Here is a 21,049-nt window from a genome sequence, read left to right on the forward strand (position 1 = left end):
ACAAATGTAAAAATATTCTAAAAATTGATTTGAATTAATGTGAAATTTTTTCCTAAGGGTCCTTTTATTTTTTTTTTATTATTTTTTTTTTTTTGCGGTACGCGGGCCTCTCACTGCTGTGGCCTCTCCCGTTGCGGAGCACAGGCTCCGGACGCACGGGCTCAGCGGCCATGGCTCACGGGCCCAGCCGCTCCGCGGCATGTGGGATCTTCCCGGACCGGGGCACGAACCCGTGTCCCCTGCATCGGCAGGCGGACTCTCAACCACTGCGCCACCAGGGAAGCCCCCTAAGGGTCCTTTTAATTCAACGTAAACACGTTGGTGTTTCCTTTTTCTAGAGCTTGCCATGGTGGACTTTGAGATGTGTGAATATTCACCAGCAATTGCTTGAGGAACGCTCACCTCAGCTCTTTGCTCTTGCTGAAGACTGTATTGATCAAGGTATGTCGCAGATGTTGTTTGCTATGAACATGTAGCTCCATTCTGTTTTCTTGGCTGAGACATTCCTCTTTCGTCTGTTGTTTGACAGCAGATGGTAACTTTTTGTGTTCCATTCTTTCTGGATATGGAGTATCACAAATTATTAGGATGTCAGATTATAGGATTTCTTTTTTGTCTTTGAATTTTTAAAAAGGCAATCACTATTATTTATATTACCTACTTAAAAAGAGTGATTTATTCTATGTAGCTCACCATGATTTTATCACAAACTGCCTAAAGGTATTTAAATATTTTCTCGGTTCTTTAATGTAAGAAACCTCATTAGAAACAAATGTAAACTCCCTTTATTTAAAAAAATCTTTAACTAATTTGAACTGGAGTAAATTGTACCAAATTGCATGCAGAACAGGAAATTATTTATCCTATATCCTACTGAGTACATGAAGAAAGGATTCAGGTTTTCTTTTTTTTAAACATTTTGTAGAAAATACATTTTACTGAGGATGACAGTGGATAGAGAGGCATTTTTGCATTTTGTTTTATTGTTTTTTATTGTAGTACATAATGTACCTATAGAAATGTGCCTAGATATAAATATAAAATAAAGTAAATGATCATAAACCACACACCCCTGTAAATGCCTTTGTTGCAGATGCCTCATGTGTCTTTTAGGAAAACATTTTGAGGAAGGGGGAAAATCTTGGGTACCTTGACCCTTGGTTTCCCTGGGATTTTGGAACAATTATTCCTAACAAAAGTTGCCAAACAAAACCAAATTCTCTTGTAGTGAAGGAATACAGAACACAAGTAAACTTGTGTTCAGAAATGAACTTCTGAGTTTCAGAGAAGGGATTTGACATTAAGTGTGCCTGATTCCAGAGCCCTTACTCCTCTCACATCACAAGAGTATGAAGTCATTATGTATGTGGGTGCGGTGTTGGGGGTGGTGGTTAGTATCACTCTGCGTGGAGAAGCAGTGATCTGCTCTTGATTGAGGCGGCACATTCGTGAAGGCGTAAGACAGCTCTTGTGGGTGTGGGCATGTGTAATTGCAAGATGCTGCTGTACCTTTCTGGAGTCTGGTTCCTTTAAAGGTGCATCTGTATAGTAACAGGCTAGGTCACAATGCACTAGAGAGGACATTAGTTTGTGCGGTAACACATACCACTAAGCTAGAAACTAGTTTCTCAATTTTGTTCTAAGACAGAAATACATACACATATGCTAATCTTAGATAAAATGAACATCTATATGTGATTCAAAATGAGAATGTCAGGTAAATATTATTCAGTCAGTATAATTGTTATTTATATACCTGGACTTAGTTTATATTTGTTCAGGATTTTATGTTATGTAAGAGTGTGGAACAAGCAAGGGTATGTTAGATCAGACTTGTACATGTAAAAAAAGTTATTCTGAGCTTAAACTTTGTATATATAAAACAATATTTGTTCTGCCATGAGATTTAAACCTGACATGTTAGCAGATTGTTTTATTAAATGTAAGCAGTTTACTTTTCTATACAATGACATTTCACTACATGTACAATGATGCAATGAAGCAACAGAACTGAAAAACAGTATTTCTTTTTCCTGTAAAAGTCTTTGGTTTAATGCTTTTGGATTACAAAAGGTTTTTATGAGCAAATTTAGGCTGCTGAACCATCTATATTTTTGTTAAGACTGTAAGCAACTCTCTGTAAGTTGTGAGCAACTTGAGGGCTGATTTTTTTTTATAATAAGTTTTTTTTTTTTTTTTTTTTTCTTTTTGCGGTACGCGGGCCTCTCACTGCTGTGGCCTCTCCCGTTGTGGAGCACAGGCTCCGGACACGCAGGCTCAGTGGCCATGGCTCACGGGCCCAGCCGCTCCGTGGCATGAGGGATCTTCCCAGACCAGGGCACGAACCCGTGTCCCCTGCATCGGCAGGCAGACTCTCAACCACTTCGCCACCAGGGAAGCCCTTGAGGGCTGATTTTTGTCTTGTTTCTGCTTAATGCCTAGAAAATAATAAATATTTAATGCATATTTGTTGAATAGTGATAGCTAACATTTATTGAGCCTTTTCTACATTCACTTTTCAGGGGAGAAGTTGCAGAACTCCCTCTATTTGTCTTCCATCTTGATAGCAGTTTTTATCTGAGTTTACTTCTATACAGAAGTTTTTCAAAAAGTGAAATGTTATAGAAATTATGAGAAAATTGATCCTATCCAGATACCCTATGGGATCTTGAATCTTCTCTTTATAGTGTTGCCTAAGTGTGGAGTTCTCTTGCAAATGAAATATGCAGTTGGACTTGGAGAAAATTAAGACCTGATGCCCAGTTTAGCAGACGTCATTGTCCTCTTTCTATTTTTAGTAAAATGAAAACTGTATAGACTAAGTCTTCCCGCATTCATGCCATTTCATATTTTTAAAATGAAGTGAGATATGTTCCATAAACAAACTTAGTGCAAGGGAAACAGAGGAGTGGGGGCTCACAAAACTGGTAAAGTTTTGAAAGTCAGAGATGAGTTGAACTTTACTGATATTAATGGGGAAAAAAGTTGATTTTTCCTGAGGATAGTGAAAGCGTTTGGAAGAAGATGGCATCAGGATTCAGCCCACTATTTAATTTTGTAAAAGGTTATTACATTATACTGTGTAGCATATTATACAGTTTCGTATGCTTCATTATACTTTTATGGAAAATCGGTAAATGAACAAAAAAACAAGGTGTCACTGGGAGTTTTTATTTCTCTTTTTGTAAAGGAAATCAAGTTTGATGCAGTTGCCAGAGGGAAAGCTCCATCTCTTCCCTTTATCCCATATAATATATATAAATCTGCATTTATGTCTACATCTTTACCACATCTCAGTGACTAATGTTCTTAATGATGACCCTTAATTATTAAGAAAAGAAAAAAAATACCTTTTTTATGTACCATTTTCAAAGGTAGGAACCATATGAATGATAGGAACCATCCTCTTCTTAGAGAGAATTCTAAGAGGTAAAATTAGGTCCTCAACAGAAAGTGTTAACTAAGATATCTGGAAGATATGACTCTAAGTGACTCATTCCCCAAGTGGTCTCAGTTCTTTCCTGCAGTATATTTTAGCATATCATTTGCTTTGCCTTGCAACTAAGAATTTTTTATGTTGCTGTTCTAGGCTAATCAACGACATTTTTTTATTTTATCTTCTCGTAAATTGGTCCATTTTGGCTATGTCTAAGTGTGCACATAGTCTTAAACTGCAACATTTGATAAACAGTTTTATTTAAAAAAATGTTCTGGGATTTAACCCAAATGTTGACCCAACAGTCAGTTATAACTGAAATATTGTTCAGTGTCCAGAGAAGAATATTATATTTGAAATGTTGCCCTTGAAGGATCATCAAAAAGTTGGCAAGATTTTTTTTTTGCTTCAGTCTATGAAACATAAGCAACTGCGATCTTTATATTTTTGTCCAGGAATGTTGCATCAGTACAATGTAGTGGAATATAACCCATCAGAATGTCAGCATAACTTTGCTGGACTGATCACATCTCTGAAAGGAGTGAGTTAGAATCTTGAAAAGTCTGATCCTCAGCGCACTCTGAGATCCTCTTTGGATGTCATACTGATGAAACCGTGATTCTCTGAAGGCTGCTTAAGGGCACATAATCATTTATTGTGGGATCTGATACTGAAAACGTGTTCCGTATAGTGCATGAGATGTAATATTGAGGTTTAGGTATTTGAAGATGAGCTTATGTCTAAGAGAAAACAGGCTAAAATGCTTTGTCCGAGATTCCACGGTAACATTTACAGGCAGCTCTGTGACTCTAGGCTTAGATTGTTTCCACATAGAAAGAGTTCGTCAAGAGATTAGTTTCTTGATGACTGATGAATATATCGATTTTTAAAGATAAATTTGATACTTTGGGATGGATGTCTTTAAATGTACTAAGTATAATTATCTAATTATAATTATCCATATGAATCCATAGGGATTTCATTTTAACATAGCTTTCAATAATCTCATGAGAAGAGATTTTGGTTTTAGCATACATTTTAAATATATTCTAAATATATTAAATATATGCTGGTTGACATTTTGATCCAGAAGGTCATGAATATTCATTTCCATGGAGAACCTACTGATTTATTAAAATAGTAAATATATGTCTGTTGGGTCAACATGCTCCTCTTTCTATTTAAACTTGAGTTATCCAAAGCTTAAAACTTTGTGTTCACGGTTGACTCATTGTTTTCCATCATTCTTCGTATCTAGCCAGTTCTTAAATCTTATCAGTTCATCCCTAAGAGTTTCATATCCATCCTTCTTTTCCATTCCTACAACTCTTATCCTAGCCCATGTCTGAAATCTTTAGTTTGGAAAGGCCCTTTAGAGATTATCTTGTCCAGCTAACTCATTTTACAAAGAATTGAGACTCAGAGATTCTCCAAGAACCAGAACTATGATCTGGAGTTTCTGACTCCAAATCTGTTTACTCTTCTTTCCATTACTTTTCTCCAAACTGGTCAGTAGGGCAGAATTCTAACATCTAATAATAATAATGCAGTTTACATTTCAGTAGTTCTTACTCCACACCAAGTACTGTTCTAAGTCTTTAAATATGTTAACTACCTTATTCCTTGCAACAACTCTATGAGATAGAACTGAAGACTTGCTATAGGAAGGTGTAGCAGTGGATTTGTGTGCTTTTGTTTTTGCGATGTTTTTGAAGTATAATTAACCTACAGTAAGACTCAAATTTAAGGTGTACAGTTGGTGATATTTTACATATGTATATACTTGTGAAATTATCACAATCAAGATAATTAACAGAACCTAGAGTTTTAAGATCTGACTTTCAGTTTCTGTTCTGTCACTGACATGCTGTGTGCTTCAGGGAGCTCGTCTGACTTCCAAACCAAGAGTTTTCTTCCGCGTAAAAATGGTCTTTAAGTCCTTACTAGGTGTAAAATAATGTGATTCTTTGCAGGCCAGCTTCCCACCCATCCTAATGCTGGGATCTGTTGGAAGATTGTGTCCAAAAATGTTATTTCCGGGCTTCCCTGGTTGCGCAGTGGTTGAGAGTCCGCCTGCCGATGCAGGGGACACGGGTTCGTGCCCCAGTCCAGGAAGATCCCACATGCCGCAGAGCAGCTGGGCCCGTGAGCCATGGCCGCTGAGCCTGCGCGTCCGGAGCCTGTGCTCTGCAACGGGAGAGGCTGCAACAGTGAGAGGCCTGCGTACTGCAAAAAAAAAAAAAAAAAAAAAAAATGTTATTTCCTTTTTCATTGGGCTTTCTGAGATGACCTTGAGAAGGAGCTCATTCCATTGTTGGGATCTGTAATTGCTACAAAGTGCCTTTTAGTAAATAAAAAAACCTGCTAGTCTTTCACTTGCTAGCTAGCTAGAGCCGTGCTGTCCAACACAGTAGCCACTAGCCGCACGTGGCTAATTAAAATAAAAGAAATGAAATAAAGAATTCAGTTTCTCTAGCCCCATTTCAAGTGCTCAGAAGCCACCTGTGGTAAATGGCTACCATTTTGGACAGTGCAGCTGTCGAGTATTTACATCGTTACAGAAACTTTCATTGGCCGGTGCTCCTGTTGAGCAACAGAATTTCAGGGTAGGTCTATCCTTCTTTCTGTGTGACCAGCCTTGCAGTTCCTTAAGGCTGTTATCACCATCACTTTGTGTCTGAAGGGTTGCACCTGACTTGTAGGCTCCTTCTTGGCCTTCCTTTCTTCTGCCTGTACAGCAGTACTGGATTTTTTTTTTAAATACCAATTTCATCATGTCATTTTTAAATTAGGAAAATCTTTAATCATTCCCAGTTTTATTTTTGACTTTCTGTTTCCTGCCCAACTTGATATTTAATTAAAAAAATTTTTTTGGAATGATTGCTGAGTTCCAGTCACTGTGGTAGTTGCTAGGGATATCAGTGAACTCAGTGGGTTAGGGAATAAAATGCAAGTGAAACCGTGCACCTCAGATTGGGACTTGAACCCACGCAGCCGGGACTTGAACCCAGCCAAAACCCTGATTGGGAACTCGAACCCAGGTGGCTGGCACTCGAACCGGGACAAAACGGACAGGTGATACCTCCAACTGAGATCACACACTTGGTTTCAGGACTTAATGAAGCTCAGGTTCTTGATGTCTCATTGCAGAAAGAATTCAGTGAGAGACAAAGTGATAGGTAAGAAGTGGATTTATTTAGAGGGAAACACACTCCACAGACAGAGTGTGGGCCATCTCAGAAGGCGAGAGTGGTACCAGGGTATGGGGTTGTGAGTTTTTACAGGGGTGGGTAATTTCATAGGCTAATGAGTGGAAGGAGTATTCCAGCTATTTTCGGAAGGGGTGGGGATTTCCAGGAATTGGGCCACTGCCTACTTTGTGATCCTTATGGTCTGTCTTGGAACTGTCATGGCGCCTGTGGGTGTGTCATTTAGGTTGCTGATGTGTTACAGTGAGCATATACTGAGGCTCAAGGTCTAGTGGAAGTTGACTTGTACGCCATCTTGGGCCCATTTTGTTCTAATCAGTTTTTTTTTTTTTAAAACATCTTTATTGGAGTATAATTGCTTTACAATGGTGTGTTAGTTTCTGCTTTATAACAAAGTGAATCAGCTATACATATACATATATCCCCATATCTCTTCCCTCTTGCGTCTCCCTCCCTCCCACCCTCCCTATCCCACCCCTCTAGGTGGTCACAAAGCACCGAGCTGATCTCCCTGTGCTATGCGGCTGCTTCCCACTAGCTATCGGTTTTACATTTGGTAGTGTATATATGTCCATGCCACTCTCTCACTTTCTCTCAGCTTACCCTTCCCCCTCCTCCCCTGTGTCCTCAAGTCCATTCCCTAGTAGGACTGTGTCTTTATTCCCATCCTTCCCCTAGGTTCTTCATAACCATTTTTTGTTTTCTTTAGATTCCATATATATGTGTTAGCATACGGTATTTGTTTTTCTCTTTCTGACTTACTTCACTCTGTATGACAGACTCTAGGTCCATCCACCTCACTACAAATAACTCAATTTCCTTTCTTTTTATGGCTGAGTAATATTCCATTGTATATATGTGCCACATCTTCTTTATCCATTCATCTGTCGATGGACACTTAGGTTGCTTCCATGTCCTGGCTATTGTAAATAGAGCTGCAATGAATATTGTGGTACATGACTCTTTTTGAATTACGGTTTTCTCAGGGTATATGCCCAGTAGTGGGATTGCTGGGTCATATGCTGGTTCTATTTTTAGTTATTTAAGGAACCTCCACACCTTTCTCCATAGTGGCTGTATCAATTTACATTCCCACCAACAGTGCAAAGGGTTCCTTTTCTCCACACCTTCTCCAGCATTTAGTGTTTGTAGGTATTTTGATGGTGGCCATTCTGACTGGTGTGAGGTGATACCTCATTGTAGTTTTGATTTACATTTCTCTAATAATTAGTGATGTTGAGCATTCTTTCATGGGTTTGTTGGCAATCTGTATATCTTCTTTGGAGAAATGTCTATGTAGGTCTTCTGCCCATTTTTCGATTGGGTTGTTTGTCTTTTGATATTGAGCTGCATGCGCTGCTTGTAAATTTTGGAGATTAATCCTTTGTCAGTTGCTTCATTTGCAAATATTTTCTCCCATTCTGAGGGTTGTCTTTTCGTCTTGTTTATGATTTCCTTGGCTGTGCAAAACCTTTAAAGTTTCATTAGGTCCCATTTGTTTATTTTTATTTCCATTTCTCTAGGAGCTGGGTCAAAAAGGATCTTGCTGTGATTTATGTCAGAGTGTTCTGCCTATGCTTTCCTCTAAGAGTTTTATAGTGACTGTCCTTACATTTAGGTTTTCATCCATTGTGAGTTTATTTTTGTGTATGGTGTTAGCGAGTGTTCTAATTTCATTCTTTTACATGTAGCTGTCCAGTTTTCCCAGCACCACTTATTGAAGAGGCTGTCTTTTCTATATTGTGTATTCTTGCCTCCTTTATCAAAAATAAGGTGACCATACGTACATGGGTTTATCTCTGGGCTTTCTCTCCTGTTGCATTGATCTGTATTTCTGTTTTTGTACCATACTGTCTTGATTACCATAGCTTTGTACTATAGTCTGAAGTCAGGGAGCCTGATGCCTCCAGCTCCTTTTTTCTTTCAGAAGATTGCTTTGGCTATTCGGGGTCTTTTGTGTTTCCATAAAAATTGTGCAATTTTTTGTTCTAGTTCTGTGGAAAATGCCAGTGGTAGTTTGATAGGAATTGCATTGAATCTAGATTGCTTTGGGTAGTATACTCATTTTCACAATGTTGATTCTTCCAATCCAAGAACATGGTACTTCTCTCCATCTGTTTCTATCATCTTTAATTTCTTTCATCATTGTGTTAAAGTTTTCTGCATACAGGTTTTTTGTCTCCTTAGGTAGGTTTATTCCTAGGTGTTTTATTCTTCTTGTTACAGTGGTAAATGGGAGTGTTTCCTTAATTTCTCTTTCAGATTTTTCATCATTAGTGTATAGGAATGCAAGAGATTTCTGTGCATTAATTTTGTATCCTACTTACCAAATTCATTGATTAGCTCTAGTAGTTTTCTGGTAGCATCTTTAGGATTCTCTATGTATACTATCATGTCGTCTGCAGACAGTGGCAGCTTTACTTGTTTTCCGATTTGGATTCACTTTATTTCTTTTTCTTCTCTGATTGCTGTGGCTAAAACTTCTAAAACAATGTTGAATAATAGTGGTGAGAGTGGGCAACCTTGTCTTGTTCCTGATCTGAGTGGAAATGGTTTCAGTTTTTCACAGTTGAGGATGATGTTGGCTGTGGGTTTGTCATAAATGGCCTTTATTATGTTGAGTTAAGTTCCCTCTAGGCCTACTTTCTGGAGGGTTTTTATCATAAATGGGTGTTGAATTTTGTCAAAAGCTTTTTCTGCGTCTATTGAGATGATCATATGGTTTTATCCTTCAGTTTGTTAATATGGTGTATCACATTGATTGATTTGCATATATTGAAGAATCCTTGCATTCGTGGGATAAGCCCCACTTGATCATGTTGTATGATCCTTTTAATGTGCTGCTGGATTCTGTTTGCTAGTATCATTATTATTTTTTTTTTGCAGTATGTGGGCCTCCCACTGCTGCGGCCTCTCCTGCCGCGGAGCACAGGCTCCGGATGCACAGGCTCAGCGGCCATGGCTCGGGCCCAGCTGCTCCGCGGCATGTGGGATCCGTCCTTACCAGGGTATGAACCTGTGTCCCCTGCATCAGTAGGCAGACTCTGAACCACTGCGCCACTGTGGAAGCCCTGTTTGCTAGTATTTTGTTAAGGATTTTTGCATCTGTGGTCATCAGTGATATTGGCCTGTAGTTTTCTTTCTTTGTTACATCTTTGTCTGGTTTTGGCATCGGGGATGGTGGTCTCGTAGAATGAGTTTGGGAGTGTTCCTCCCTCTGCTATATTTTGGAAGAGTTTGAGAAGGATAGGTGTTAGCTCTTCTCTAAGTGTTTGATAGAATTCACCTGTGAAGCCAGCTGGTCCTGGGCTTACGTTTGTTGGAAGATTTTTAATCACAGTCTCAATTTCAGTGCTTGTGATTGGTCTGTTTATATTTTCTATTTCTTCCTTGTTCAGTCTCAGAAGGTTGTGCTTTTCTAAGGCCCTGTCCATTTCTTCCAGGTTGTCCATTTTATTGGCATATAATTGCTTGTAGCAATCTCTCATGATCCTTTGTATTTCTGCAGTGTCAGTTGTTACTTCTCCTTTTTCATTTCTAATTCTTCTTATTTGAGTCTTCTCCCTTTTTTTCTTGATGAGTCTGGCCAGTGCTTTATCAATTTTGTTTATCTTCTCAAAGAAGCAACTTTTAATTTTTTTGATCTTGCTATTGTTTTCTTCATTTCTTTTTCATTTATTTCTGGTCTGATCTTTTGATTTCTTTCCTTCTGCTAACTCTGGGGTTTTTTGTTCTTATTTCTCTAATTGCTGTAGGTGTAAGCTTAGATTGTTTATTTGAGGTGTTTCTTGTTTCTTGAGGTGGGACTGTAGTGCTCTAAACTTCCCTCTTAGAACTGCTTTTGCTGCATCCCATAGGTTTTGGGTCATTGTGTTTTCATTGTAAATTGTTTCTAGGTATTTTTTGATTTCCTCTTTGATTTCTTCAGTGATCTCTTGGTTGTTAAGTAGTGTATTGTTTAGCCTCCATGTGTTTGTAGTTTCTACAGATTTTTTCCTGTAATTGATATCTAGTCTCTTTTTTGTGGTTGGAAAAGATACTTGATATGATTTCAGTTTTCTTAAATATACCAAGGCGTTATTTGTGACTCAAGATATGATCTGCCCTGGAGAATGTTCCACGCGCACTTGAGAAGAAAGTGTATTCTGTTGTTTTTGGATGGAACGTCTTATAAATATCAGTGAAGTCCATCTTGTTTAATGTATCATTGAAAGCTTGTGTTTCCTTATTTATTTTCATTTTGGATGATATGTCCATTGGTGAAAGTGGGGTGTTAAAGTCCCCTACTATGATTGTGTTACTGTCAGTTTCCCCTTCTATGGCTGTTAGCATTTGCCTTATGTGTTGCGGGTCTCCTCTGTTGGGTGCATAAATATTTACAATTGTTATATCTTCTTCTTGGATTGATCTCTTGATCATTATGTAGTGTCCTTCTTTGTCTCTTGTAATAATCTTTATTTTAAAGTGTATTTTGTCTGATATGAGAATTGCTACTCCAGCTTTCTTTTGATTTCCATTTGCATGGAATATCTTTTTCCATCCCCTCACTTTCAGTCTGTATGTGTCCCTAGGTCTGACGTTGGTCTCTTGTAGACAGCATATATGCGGTCTTGTTTTTGTATCCATTCAGCCAGTCTGTGCCTTTTGGTTGGTGCATTTAATCCATTTACATTTTAGGTAATTTTCGATATGTATGTTCCTATTACTGTATTCTTAATTGTTTGGGGTTTGTTATCGTAGGTCTTTTCCTTCTCTTGTGTGTCCTGCCTAGAGAAGTTCCTTTAGCATTTGTTGTAAAGCTGGTTTGGTGGTGCTGAATTCTCTTAGCTTTTGCTTGTCTGTAAAGGTTTCAATTTTGTCCGTCGAATCTGAATGAGATCCTTGCTGGGTAGAGTAATCTTGGTTGTAGTTTCTTCCCTTTCATCACTTTAAATATGTCCTGCCACTCCCTTCTGGCTTGCAGAGTTTCTGCTGAAAGATCAGCTATTAACCTTATGGGGATTCCCTTGTGCTGTTTTTCCCTTGCTGCTTTTTAATATTTTTTGTTTGTATTTAATTTTTGATAGTTTGATTAATATGTGCCTTGGCGTGTTTCTCCTTGGATTAATCCTGTATGGGACTCTCTGTGCTTCCTGGACTTGATCAACTATTTCCTTTCCCATATTAGGGAAGTTTTCAACTATAATCTCTTCAAATATTTTCTCGGTCCCTTCTTTTTCTCTTCTTCTTCTGGGACCCCTATAATTCGAATGTTAGTGCGTTTAATGTTGTCCCAGAGGTCTCTGAGACTGTCCTCAATTCTTTTCATTCTTTTTTCTTTATTCTGCTCTGCAGTTGTTATTTCCACTATTTTATCTTCCAGGTCACTTACCCGTTTTTCTGCCTCAGTTATTCTGCTGTTGATTCCTTCTAGAGAATTTTTAATTTCATTGATTGTGCTGTTCATCATTGTTTGTTTGCGCTTTAGTTCTTCTAGGTCATTGTTAAACGTTTCTGTATTTTCTTCATTCTGTTTCCAAGATTTTAGATGATCTTTACTATCATTACTCTGAATTCTTTTTCAGGTAGACTGCCTATTTCCTCTTCATTTATTTGGTCTGGTGGGTTTTTACCTTGCTCCTTTATCTGCTGTGTGTTTCTCTGTCTTCTCATTTTGCTTAACTTACTGTGTTTGGGGTCTCCTTTTCACAAGATGCGGGTTTGTAGTTCCCGTTGTTTTTGGTGTCTGTCCCCAGTGGCTAAGGTTGGTTCAGTGGGTTGTGTAGGGCTTCCTGGTGGAGGGGACTTGTGCCTGTGTTCTGGTGGATGAGGCTGGATCTTGTCTTTTTGGTGGGCAGGACCATGTCCGTTGGTGTGTCCGCTGGGTTGTCTGTGACCTTATTATGATTTTAGGGAGCCTCTCTGCTAGTGGTTGGGCTTGTGTTCCTGTGTTGCTAGTTGTTTGGCATAGGGTGTCCAACACTGTAGCTTGCTGGTTGTTGAGTGGAGCTGGGTGTTGGCATTGACATGGAGATCTCCGGGAGATTTTTGCTGTTTGATATTACATGGAGCTGGGAGCTCTCTGGTGGACCAGTGTCCTGAACTCGGCTCTCCCACCTCAGAGGCATGGACCTGACACCCGGTTGGAGCACTAAGACCCTGTCATCCACATGGCTCAGAATAAAAGGGAGAAAAAAAGAAAGAAAAAAAATACAGTAAAGTTATTAAAATAAAAAATAATTATTAAAAATTAAAATATTAAAATGTAATAAAGAAGGAAGAGAGCAACCAAACCAAAAAAAAATCAACCAATGATAACAAGTGCTAAAAGCTATACTAAAATAAACCAAAACAGACAGAGAGAACCCTGGACAAATGGTAAAAGCAAAGCTATACAGAAAAAGTCACACACAGAAGTGTACACATACACACTCACAAAAAGAGAAAAAGGAAAAAAATATATATATCGTTGTTCCCAAAGTCCACCTCCTCATTTTGGGATGATTTGTTGTCTATTCAGGTATTCCACAGATGCAGGGTACATCAAGTTGATTGTTGAGATTTAATCCACTGCTCCTGAGGGTGCTGGGATAGATAACCTGTTTCTCTTCTTTTTTCACACAGCTCCTGGGGTTCAGCTTTAGATTTGGCCCTTCCTCTGCCTGTAGGTCACGTTTAGGCACCCGTTCCCCGCTCAGGCAGGACGGGGTTAAAGGAGCAGCTGATTCGGGGGCTCTGGCTCACTCAGGCCGGGGGGAGGGAGGGTACAGGATGCGGGTTGAGCCTGCAACAGCAGAGGCAGCATGATGTTGCAACAGCCCGAGGCGTGCTGTGCATTCTCCTGGGGAAGTTGTTCCTGGATCATGGGACCCCGGCAGTGGCGGGCTGCACTGGTTCCCGGGAGGGGAGGTGTGGATAGTGACCTGTGCTCGCACACAGGCTTCTTGGTGGCAGCAGCAGCAGCCTTTGTGTTTCATGCACATCTCTGGGGTCCACGCGCCTGTCTCTGGAGCTTGTTTAGGCGGCGCCCTGAATCCCCTCTCCTCACGCACCAGGAAACAGAGAGGCAGGAAAAAGTCTCTTGCCTCTTAGGCAGGTCCAGACTTTTCCCCAGACTCCCTTCTGGCTAGCTTTGGCGCACTAGCACCCTTCAGGCTGTGTTCATGCAACCAACCCCAGTCCTCTCCCTGGGATCTGACTTCTGAAGCCCGAGACTCAGCTCCTAGCCCCGCCCGCCCTGGCGGGTGAGCAGACAAGCCTCTCGGGCTGGTGAGTGCTGGTCGGCATCGATCCTCTGTGCGGGAATCTCTCAGCTTTGCCCTCTGCACCCCTGTTGCTGCGCTCTCCTCTGTGGCTCCGAAGCTTCCCCACTCCGCCACCCACAGTCTCCGCCCACAAAGGGGCTTCCTAGTGTGTGGAAACTGTTCCTCCTTCACAGCTCCCTCCCACTGGTGCAGGTCCCATCCCTATCCTTTTGTCTCTGTTTATTCTTTTTTCTTTTGCTCTACCCAGGGATGTGGGGAGTTTCTTGCCTTTTGGGAAGTCTGAGGTCTTCTGCCAGCATTCAGTAGGTGTTCTGTAGGAGCTGTTCCACATGTAGATGTATTTCTGATGTATTTGTGTGGAAGAAGGTGATCTCCACGTCTTACCCTTCCTCCATCTTGAAGGTCTCCTTGGTTCTAATCAGTTCATGTTATGCCCTCGGGCTATGTCATTCTTTCAGTGGTTGTGCCCTGCCCCCTTCCCTCCTGCTTCACAAGTAGAAGAAAAGAGGAGGGGATGGCAGCCATTAAAAAAAAAAAAAAAAAAGAAAGAAACCTTGCTATTTGTGACAACATGGATGAACCTTGAGGGTATCATGCTAAGTGAAGTAAGTCAGAGAAAGACAAAAATTGTGTGATCTTACTTATATGTGGAATCCAAAACACAAAACAAAGAAACACAACAATGAAAACCAACTCATAGATACAGTGGTTGCCAGAGGGGAGAAAGGTGGGAGGGGCAAAATAGGTAAGGGGGATTAAGAGGTACAAACCTCTATTTATAAAATAAATAAGCCTTGGAGACTTAATATACAGCATAAGAAATGGGTCAGTAATATTGTAATAACTTTGTATGGGGACAGATGGTTATTAGTCTTACGGTGGTGATCATATACATTCATAATGTATACAAATGTGAAATCCCTATGTAGTACACTTGAAAATGACAAAATATTGTACATCAACTACATTTCAATTAAAAAAGAAAAAGGAAGGAATGAATGAAAGGATATGATTAGTCTAAACTTGAGAGACCAGAGAAGGCTTTACAAAGTGGCTAATGCTTGAACTGATTCTTGAAGAATGAGTAAGAATTTATTAGGTGAAGTTGGAAATGACATAATATGTACAAAGAGAGGCACATAGACTTGAAACATCTTTGTGCATTTGGGGATTCCAGTAGTTTGGAATGGTTGGAGCGATGTTAGGAGTTGTGTGTCAGGTTATGAGGTTGAAACAGGTTGACAGGAGCTAGATGGATAGGAAATTGGATTTCTATCTTGTTGGTGACAGCCGTCAAAGGGTTTTTAAATATTTGTTCACTCCTAGAATATTTATTAGACACCAACTATGACAAGTGCTAGACTTAAACAGCAGTGAATAAGACACTGCTGTGACCCTTACAGTCTAGAGGTGGAGTTATAGCCAAATTCTACCCATCTTTTAAGGCCCAGCCCTTCTGACGAGGTTTGTTCAACTATCCCAGCTTTATGAATTTCCCCCCCTTTGGTATTTATGGTCAATTTATACCCAATTTCAAATCAAATTAACTGTGTGTTGAATAATGATTATGTGTCTTCTCTTCCTAGTGCTTCTTCCCCCATCTTCTTTTTTGCAGAGAGTAGGGCTTAAACTGTGCTGTAGGATATAGCACAATTGTAAGCATATATAATATTTCAGTAGATATTGATTAGAATTGTGGGATGGAAGAAAAATCAGAGAGGGCAATGTAGGAAACAAGCTTGGAAAGTATGGAAGTTGGGGAGAAGAAGATTTTTGTTTGTTTTTTTTAAGAAATGAGTTGAAATTGGCTGTCACTTTCCTATGGCTGTGTGTGCCTCCCTGGTTTTCATGACTTACGATGGATACCCTCCATCCACCTATTGAGGATCTTATGAAGTTTCCATTTGGTTGGCATGTTACTGAGGCAACCCAGGCTACATTTGGCTCTGAAAGTGCAATCTGTCTATATTAATCTTAAGTACGTATCTAGAATTCTTTTGTAAAGAACTCATCCTCATCAACCAGGGCTCTGTGAAAACCCTAAAATTTGGTTTATGTAGGAAAGGCCAGATATGTTCTTAATTATTTTTCTTTATTAGTTGCTAATATTTTGGACTTAAAAAAATTTTCTTGAAACATAAACCTCTAGAAAAGTTGCAAGTATAGTACAAAGAACTTTTTTTTCCCCTCTGAAACCATTTAAGAATAAGTTGCTGAATTGATGGCCTATCACTCCTCCATAGTTTAGGGTGTTTTTCTATGAAGGCATTTTCGTATACAACCACAATACAACAATCAATATTAGGAAATTAACATCGATACAATACAAATATTTAATTACTGCCATTCAGGATTTGCCAGTTGTCCCTAAAATGTCCTAAAAAGCGAAATGACCCAGTCCAGAATCAAGTGTTACATTTAGTTGTCATATCCCTTTAGTCTCTTTCAGTCTAGGTCTGTCACAGAAATCATGCTGTGTTACTGTCATTGCATCCTATCAGATGGTGCACGATTTCAGTTGGTTCCATTACTGGTGATACTAACTTTGGTCACTCGACTAAGGTGGTATTTGTCAGTCTTCTTCACTACAGAATTATCCATTTTCTCTTTATATTTTTAAATTTTTGAAACAGCTTTATTGAGATAAAATTGACATGCAATACACCTGACATACTTAAAATGTATAATTTGTAAAGTTTGGACATATGTTTACACCCATGAAACGATCACCACGATTGAGATAATGAACAAATACTTTGCTCCCAAAAGCTTCCTTGTGCTTCTCGGGAGCCCTGTCCTCTCACTCTTCTTGATCTCTCCTTCAGCCTCTTCAGGCCACCACTCATCTGCTTTCTATAGCTATATATCAGTTTGCATTTTGTTGAATTTTATAAAAGTTGATTCATACAGTCTGTACTCTTATTTTCTTTTTTTTTTTGTGGCCTGGCTTCTTTGACTCAGCATAATTATTTTGATTCACCCGGTAGGTCATTCGTTTTAATTTTTGAGTAGTGTTCCATTGTATGGGAATACCGCAGTTTGTTTATCCTTTCATCTGTTGATGGAAATTTGGATTGCTTCCAGTTTTTGGCTGTTACTCTTTATAATTAATTGCTGTTTTATGGTGATGTACTTAGAGACCATGTAAGTCTCCTATTCCTCACTAAACTTTGCATTTATGCATTTATATATTGATACTGGTATGTGGTCACAGATTCCTAATTTATTCAGTAGATTATAATTGTTACTATAATTGTTTTGATGCTCAAATTGTCCCAGATTTGGCCAGTTGGAGCTTGTTGAAATTGGCTTCTGTGCCCTTTCAACATATCTTTGGGCACTTCTTTATTTTCTGACATAAGAAGATGCTTTAGCCTTATTTGCTCTGGCCCTGGAATCAGTAATTTCTCCAAGGAGCTCTGGTTCCTTTTAAAGCCTTTCAACAGACATAGCTGGAAAGTATGTGTATATGTATATATAAGTACATGTACACATCTGTATCTATTTCTATATTTATCTTTGTATTAAAAACCACAAATTTACATAATCTCCAATTCCAATCCAATATCACAGGGCTTATTTTAGTCTTCTCTCTTCCAAATTTCTAACTCTTTTCTTTGACAGTGAAAAACCAGGCTCCCATTAACCTCAATATGAGTACTTGTACAGTCTTCCCAGCCATACCTCTACTGTGCAGGCTGCTCCCTTGGCTCTGACCTTGGGTAACACACAGCTTAATCCTTGACCTGGCTCTGTTGAATGTTGGTTAAGTCCCTGGCCCTGTTGAGCATGCCAGTTGAGACCCCAGCCCCGCAAACATATTGCTCTAGTCTCTGACTGATCCCCAGCCCCAGCAGACTCTCCGGGTGAGCCCTGGACCTTGCAAACATGCTGGCTGAGTCTTTGGTCAAGTCACCAGTCCTGGTTTTAGGAACGCATAAGTCATGTCTCAAACTTAGGGCAAGCACCCAGCTGAGGCCCTTGTTGAGACTTTGTTTTTGGCAAACACGCTGGTTGAATCCCCATTCAGACCAGGCCCCAGAAGACATGCCTGTTAAGTCCCTGACCCTGACCAAAGAGCTCCAATTAAAATTTAACCTTACAAAGTGTTTATAATGGTATTTATATCTTTTTCTTAAACTGGAGATCTTGTTTCTAACAATATTAATGTAATTACTTGTTTTACTTTACATATAAAATGTTTCAATGGGGAAAAAGTAGTCTTTTCAACTGGGACAAGTGGGTAACCACATGCAAAAGAATGAAATTGGACCCTTACCTTATACTGTCTACAAAAGTTAAATTTAAGTGGATTAGAGACCTAAATTTAAGGGCTAAAACTATAGGACTCTTAGGAGAAAATATAGGGGTAAATCTTTATGACCTTAGATTTGGCAACAGATTCTTAAATATGACACGAAAAGCATGAGCAACAAAAGAAAAAAAATAGATACGTTGGACTTCATCAAAATTTAAAAAACTTTTGGGTTTCAAAGGACACTATCAAGAAAGTGAAAAGACAAGCCATAGAATGGGAGAATATATTTGCAAATCATATATATCACAAGGGACTTGTATCTGGAATATGTAAAGAACTCTGACAACCCAATTATAAAAAAAAAAGACCCAATTAAAAATGGGCAAAGGATCTAAGCAGATGTTTATCTAGAGAAGACATAAGTACGTGAAAGAATGTTCGATATCGAGCTTCCCTGGTGGCGCAGTGGTTGAGAGTCCGCCTGCCGATGCAGGGGACGTGGGTTCGTGCCCCGGTCCTGGAAGATCTCACATGCCGTGGAGCGGCTGGGCCTGTGAGCCATGGCCGCTGAGCCTGCGTGTCCGGAGCCTGTGCTCCGCAACGGGAGAGGCCACAACAGTGAGAGGCCTGCGTACCGCAAAAAAAAAAAAAAAAAAAAAAAAAGTTCGATATCATTAGCCATTAGGGCAGTGAGAATCAAGACCATGGTGAGATGTAAGTTCACACTCCCACGACTGGCTATAATAAAAAAAGTGAGATAATAACAAGTATTGTTGAGGACGTGGAAAAATTGGAACACTGCTGGTGGAAATGTAAAATGGTACAGCCATTTTGGAAGACAGTTTGGCAGTTTCTTAAACAGTTAAGTACAGAATCACCATCTGATCCAGCAGTTCAACTCCTAGGTATATACCCAAGAGAAATGAAAACGTAGGTCCATACAAAACCTTGTATATGAATGTTTATAGCAGCATTATTTGTAATAACTAAAAGATGGAAGTGTTCATCAAGTGATATATGGATAAACAAAATATTGTATATCCATACAGTGGATTCCATTGTAGTATTATTTAGCCATAAACAAATGAAGTGCTGATACATACTACAACACAAGTGAACCTTGAAAACATCATACTAAGTTATAGAAGCCAGTTATGAAAGACTACATAGTATATGATTTCATTTATATGAAATGTCCAGAATAGGCAGATTTAGAGTCAGAAAGTAGATTAGTTGTATTTAGGGCTATGGGAGGGGTGGGCGGAGGAGAGTGATAGCTAAAGGGTTCAGGATTTATTTTTGAGGTGATAAAAATGTTTTAGAGTTGACTTGTGATGGTTGCAGATTTCTTGGAATATACTAAAAGCCATTGAGTTTCACACTTCAGGTTGTTGGGCTTGTACGTATGTGAATTATCTAAATAAAGCTTTTGAAAAATTTAACCTTGCATGTACAGCATAGTGACTATAGTTAATAATTCTGTATCGAAAGTTGCTGAGAGAGTAGGTCTTAAAAGTTCTTATCACAAGAAAAAAAACTTGTAACTGTATGTGGTGATGGATGTTAACTAGACTTACTGTGGTGATCATTTTGCAGTATATACATATATTGAATCATTATGTTTTATACCTGAAATTAATATCATGTTATATGTCAATTTTATTTCAATAAAAAGGTGAAAAAAAGATTTAACCTAGGAATTTCTTAAAATGTCCAAAACCAAAATGAAGTCAATTGTATAACTTTACTAAAAATGTTAAAGACATACTGTTTTCTTGAATAGGATGATCAGTATTGTAAAGATGCTAATTGTGCAATTACAGTAAGTGCAATTACATTTTGAAGAGAGAATATGCAAATTGATTTTGGAAGAAAAAGTATGTAAGAATAATCAAGAGGATTTTTAAAGAGAAAAATAACGATGCAGACTTTCCCTTAGATATAAAAGTTACTCTAAAACTATAGTAATTTCAACAGTATGATAGTAGTAAAGAAATAATATGATATAAAAAAATTTAACCTTGCAGTGTATCAATATCTTTGATTTCATATTTATATCCTTCTTCTCTTAAACTGAAAATCTTGTTCCTAACAACATAAACATAATTACTTACTTGCTTTGTTGTATATATAAAAAGTTTCAAAACAATGCCAGCATTCCTACTAACAATAAGACCACTGAATAAGGCTCAAGATTTCTTTGCAACTCTCTTTGCCCCTAGAATATGTTACCTTAAGGATGTATACTATGCTCTAAGGCAAAGCATTTTAAAGACATTTGCAATAATTCTTTCCCTTGTCACCAACTTGTTATATAATTAGAGTTATATTTTTCCATTTGTTTTCAATTTTTAGGGATTGATGTTTTTATTTTTGATTTTTTGAATATATAAAATAATTATGTGATTCCAGAATCAGAACTCTTCAGAGAAGAGTCAAGGTCAAGTTAAGGTCTCTTCAGAGAAGTTTCTCATCTATCTGTGTTTTCCTTCTACCCTATTCTCTCTTTTTCCCTTTATTAGTTTTATTAATTTTTGGTTTATTCTTCTAGTTTTCTTTTTGCTCTTTGGTATTCTCCCTTCCTTCACGTTACACAAAATATTTTATATATATATATATATATATATATATATGAAACATAAAATATATTTTATGTATATACACACGTATACACACACATATTGCTGTTTGGGACTTTATTTCCTTAATTTTTTTTTTTTTTTTAAAGCTGAAAACCAAATCCTGTTCTTTTAATCATTTTTTTTTTTTTTTTTTAGCTGTTGGGGGTAGGAGGGTATTAATTAATTTATTTATTTTTGCTGTGTTGGGTCTTCGTTTCTATGCGAGCGCTTTCTCTAGCTGTGGCAAGTGGGGGCCACTCTTCATCGCGGTGCGTGGGCCT

General features: G+C 38.6%; 1 protein-coding gene across 1 annotated transcript in view; it reads left to right on the top strand.

The window, feature by feature from the left end:
• The window catches only part of TTC27 (tetratricopeptide repeat domain 27), a 173,112-nt gene that overhangs the window by 15,480 nt on the left and 136,583 nt on the right, over positions 1-21,049 (top strand). The window contains exon 5 of the mRNA XM_082672271.1: positions 339-441. Coding sequence (XP_082528397.1) covers positions 339-441 — 103 coding nt within the window. The remainder of the gene's footprint in view (positions 1-338; positions 442-21,049) is intronic.

This window comes from Grampus griseus (genome assembly GCF_964374135.1).
Source record: "Grampus griseus genome assembly, chromosome: 15".
Taxonomy (NCBI): Eukaryota; Metazoa; Chordata; class Mammalia; order Artiodactyla; family Delphinidae; genus Grampus; species Grampus griseus.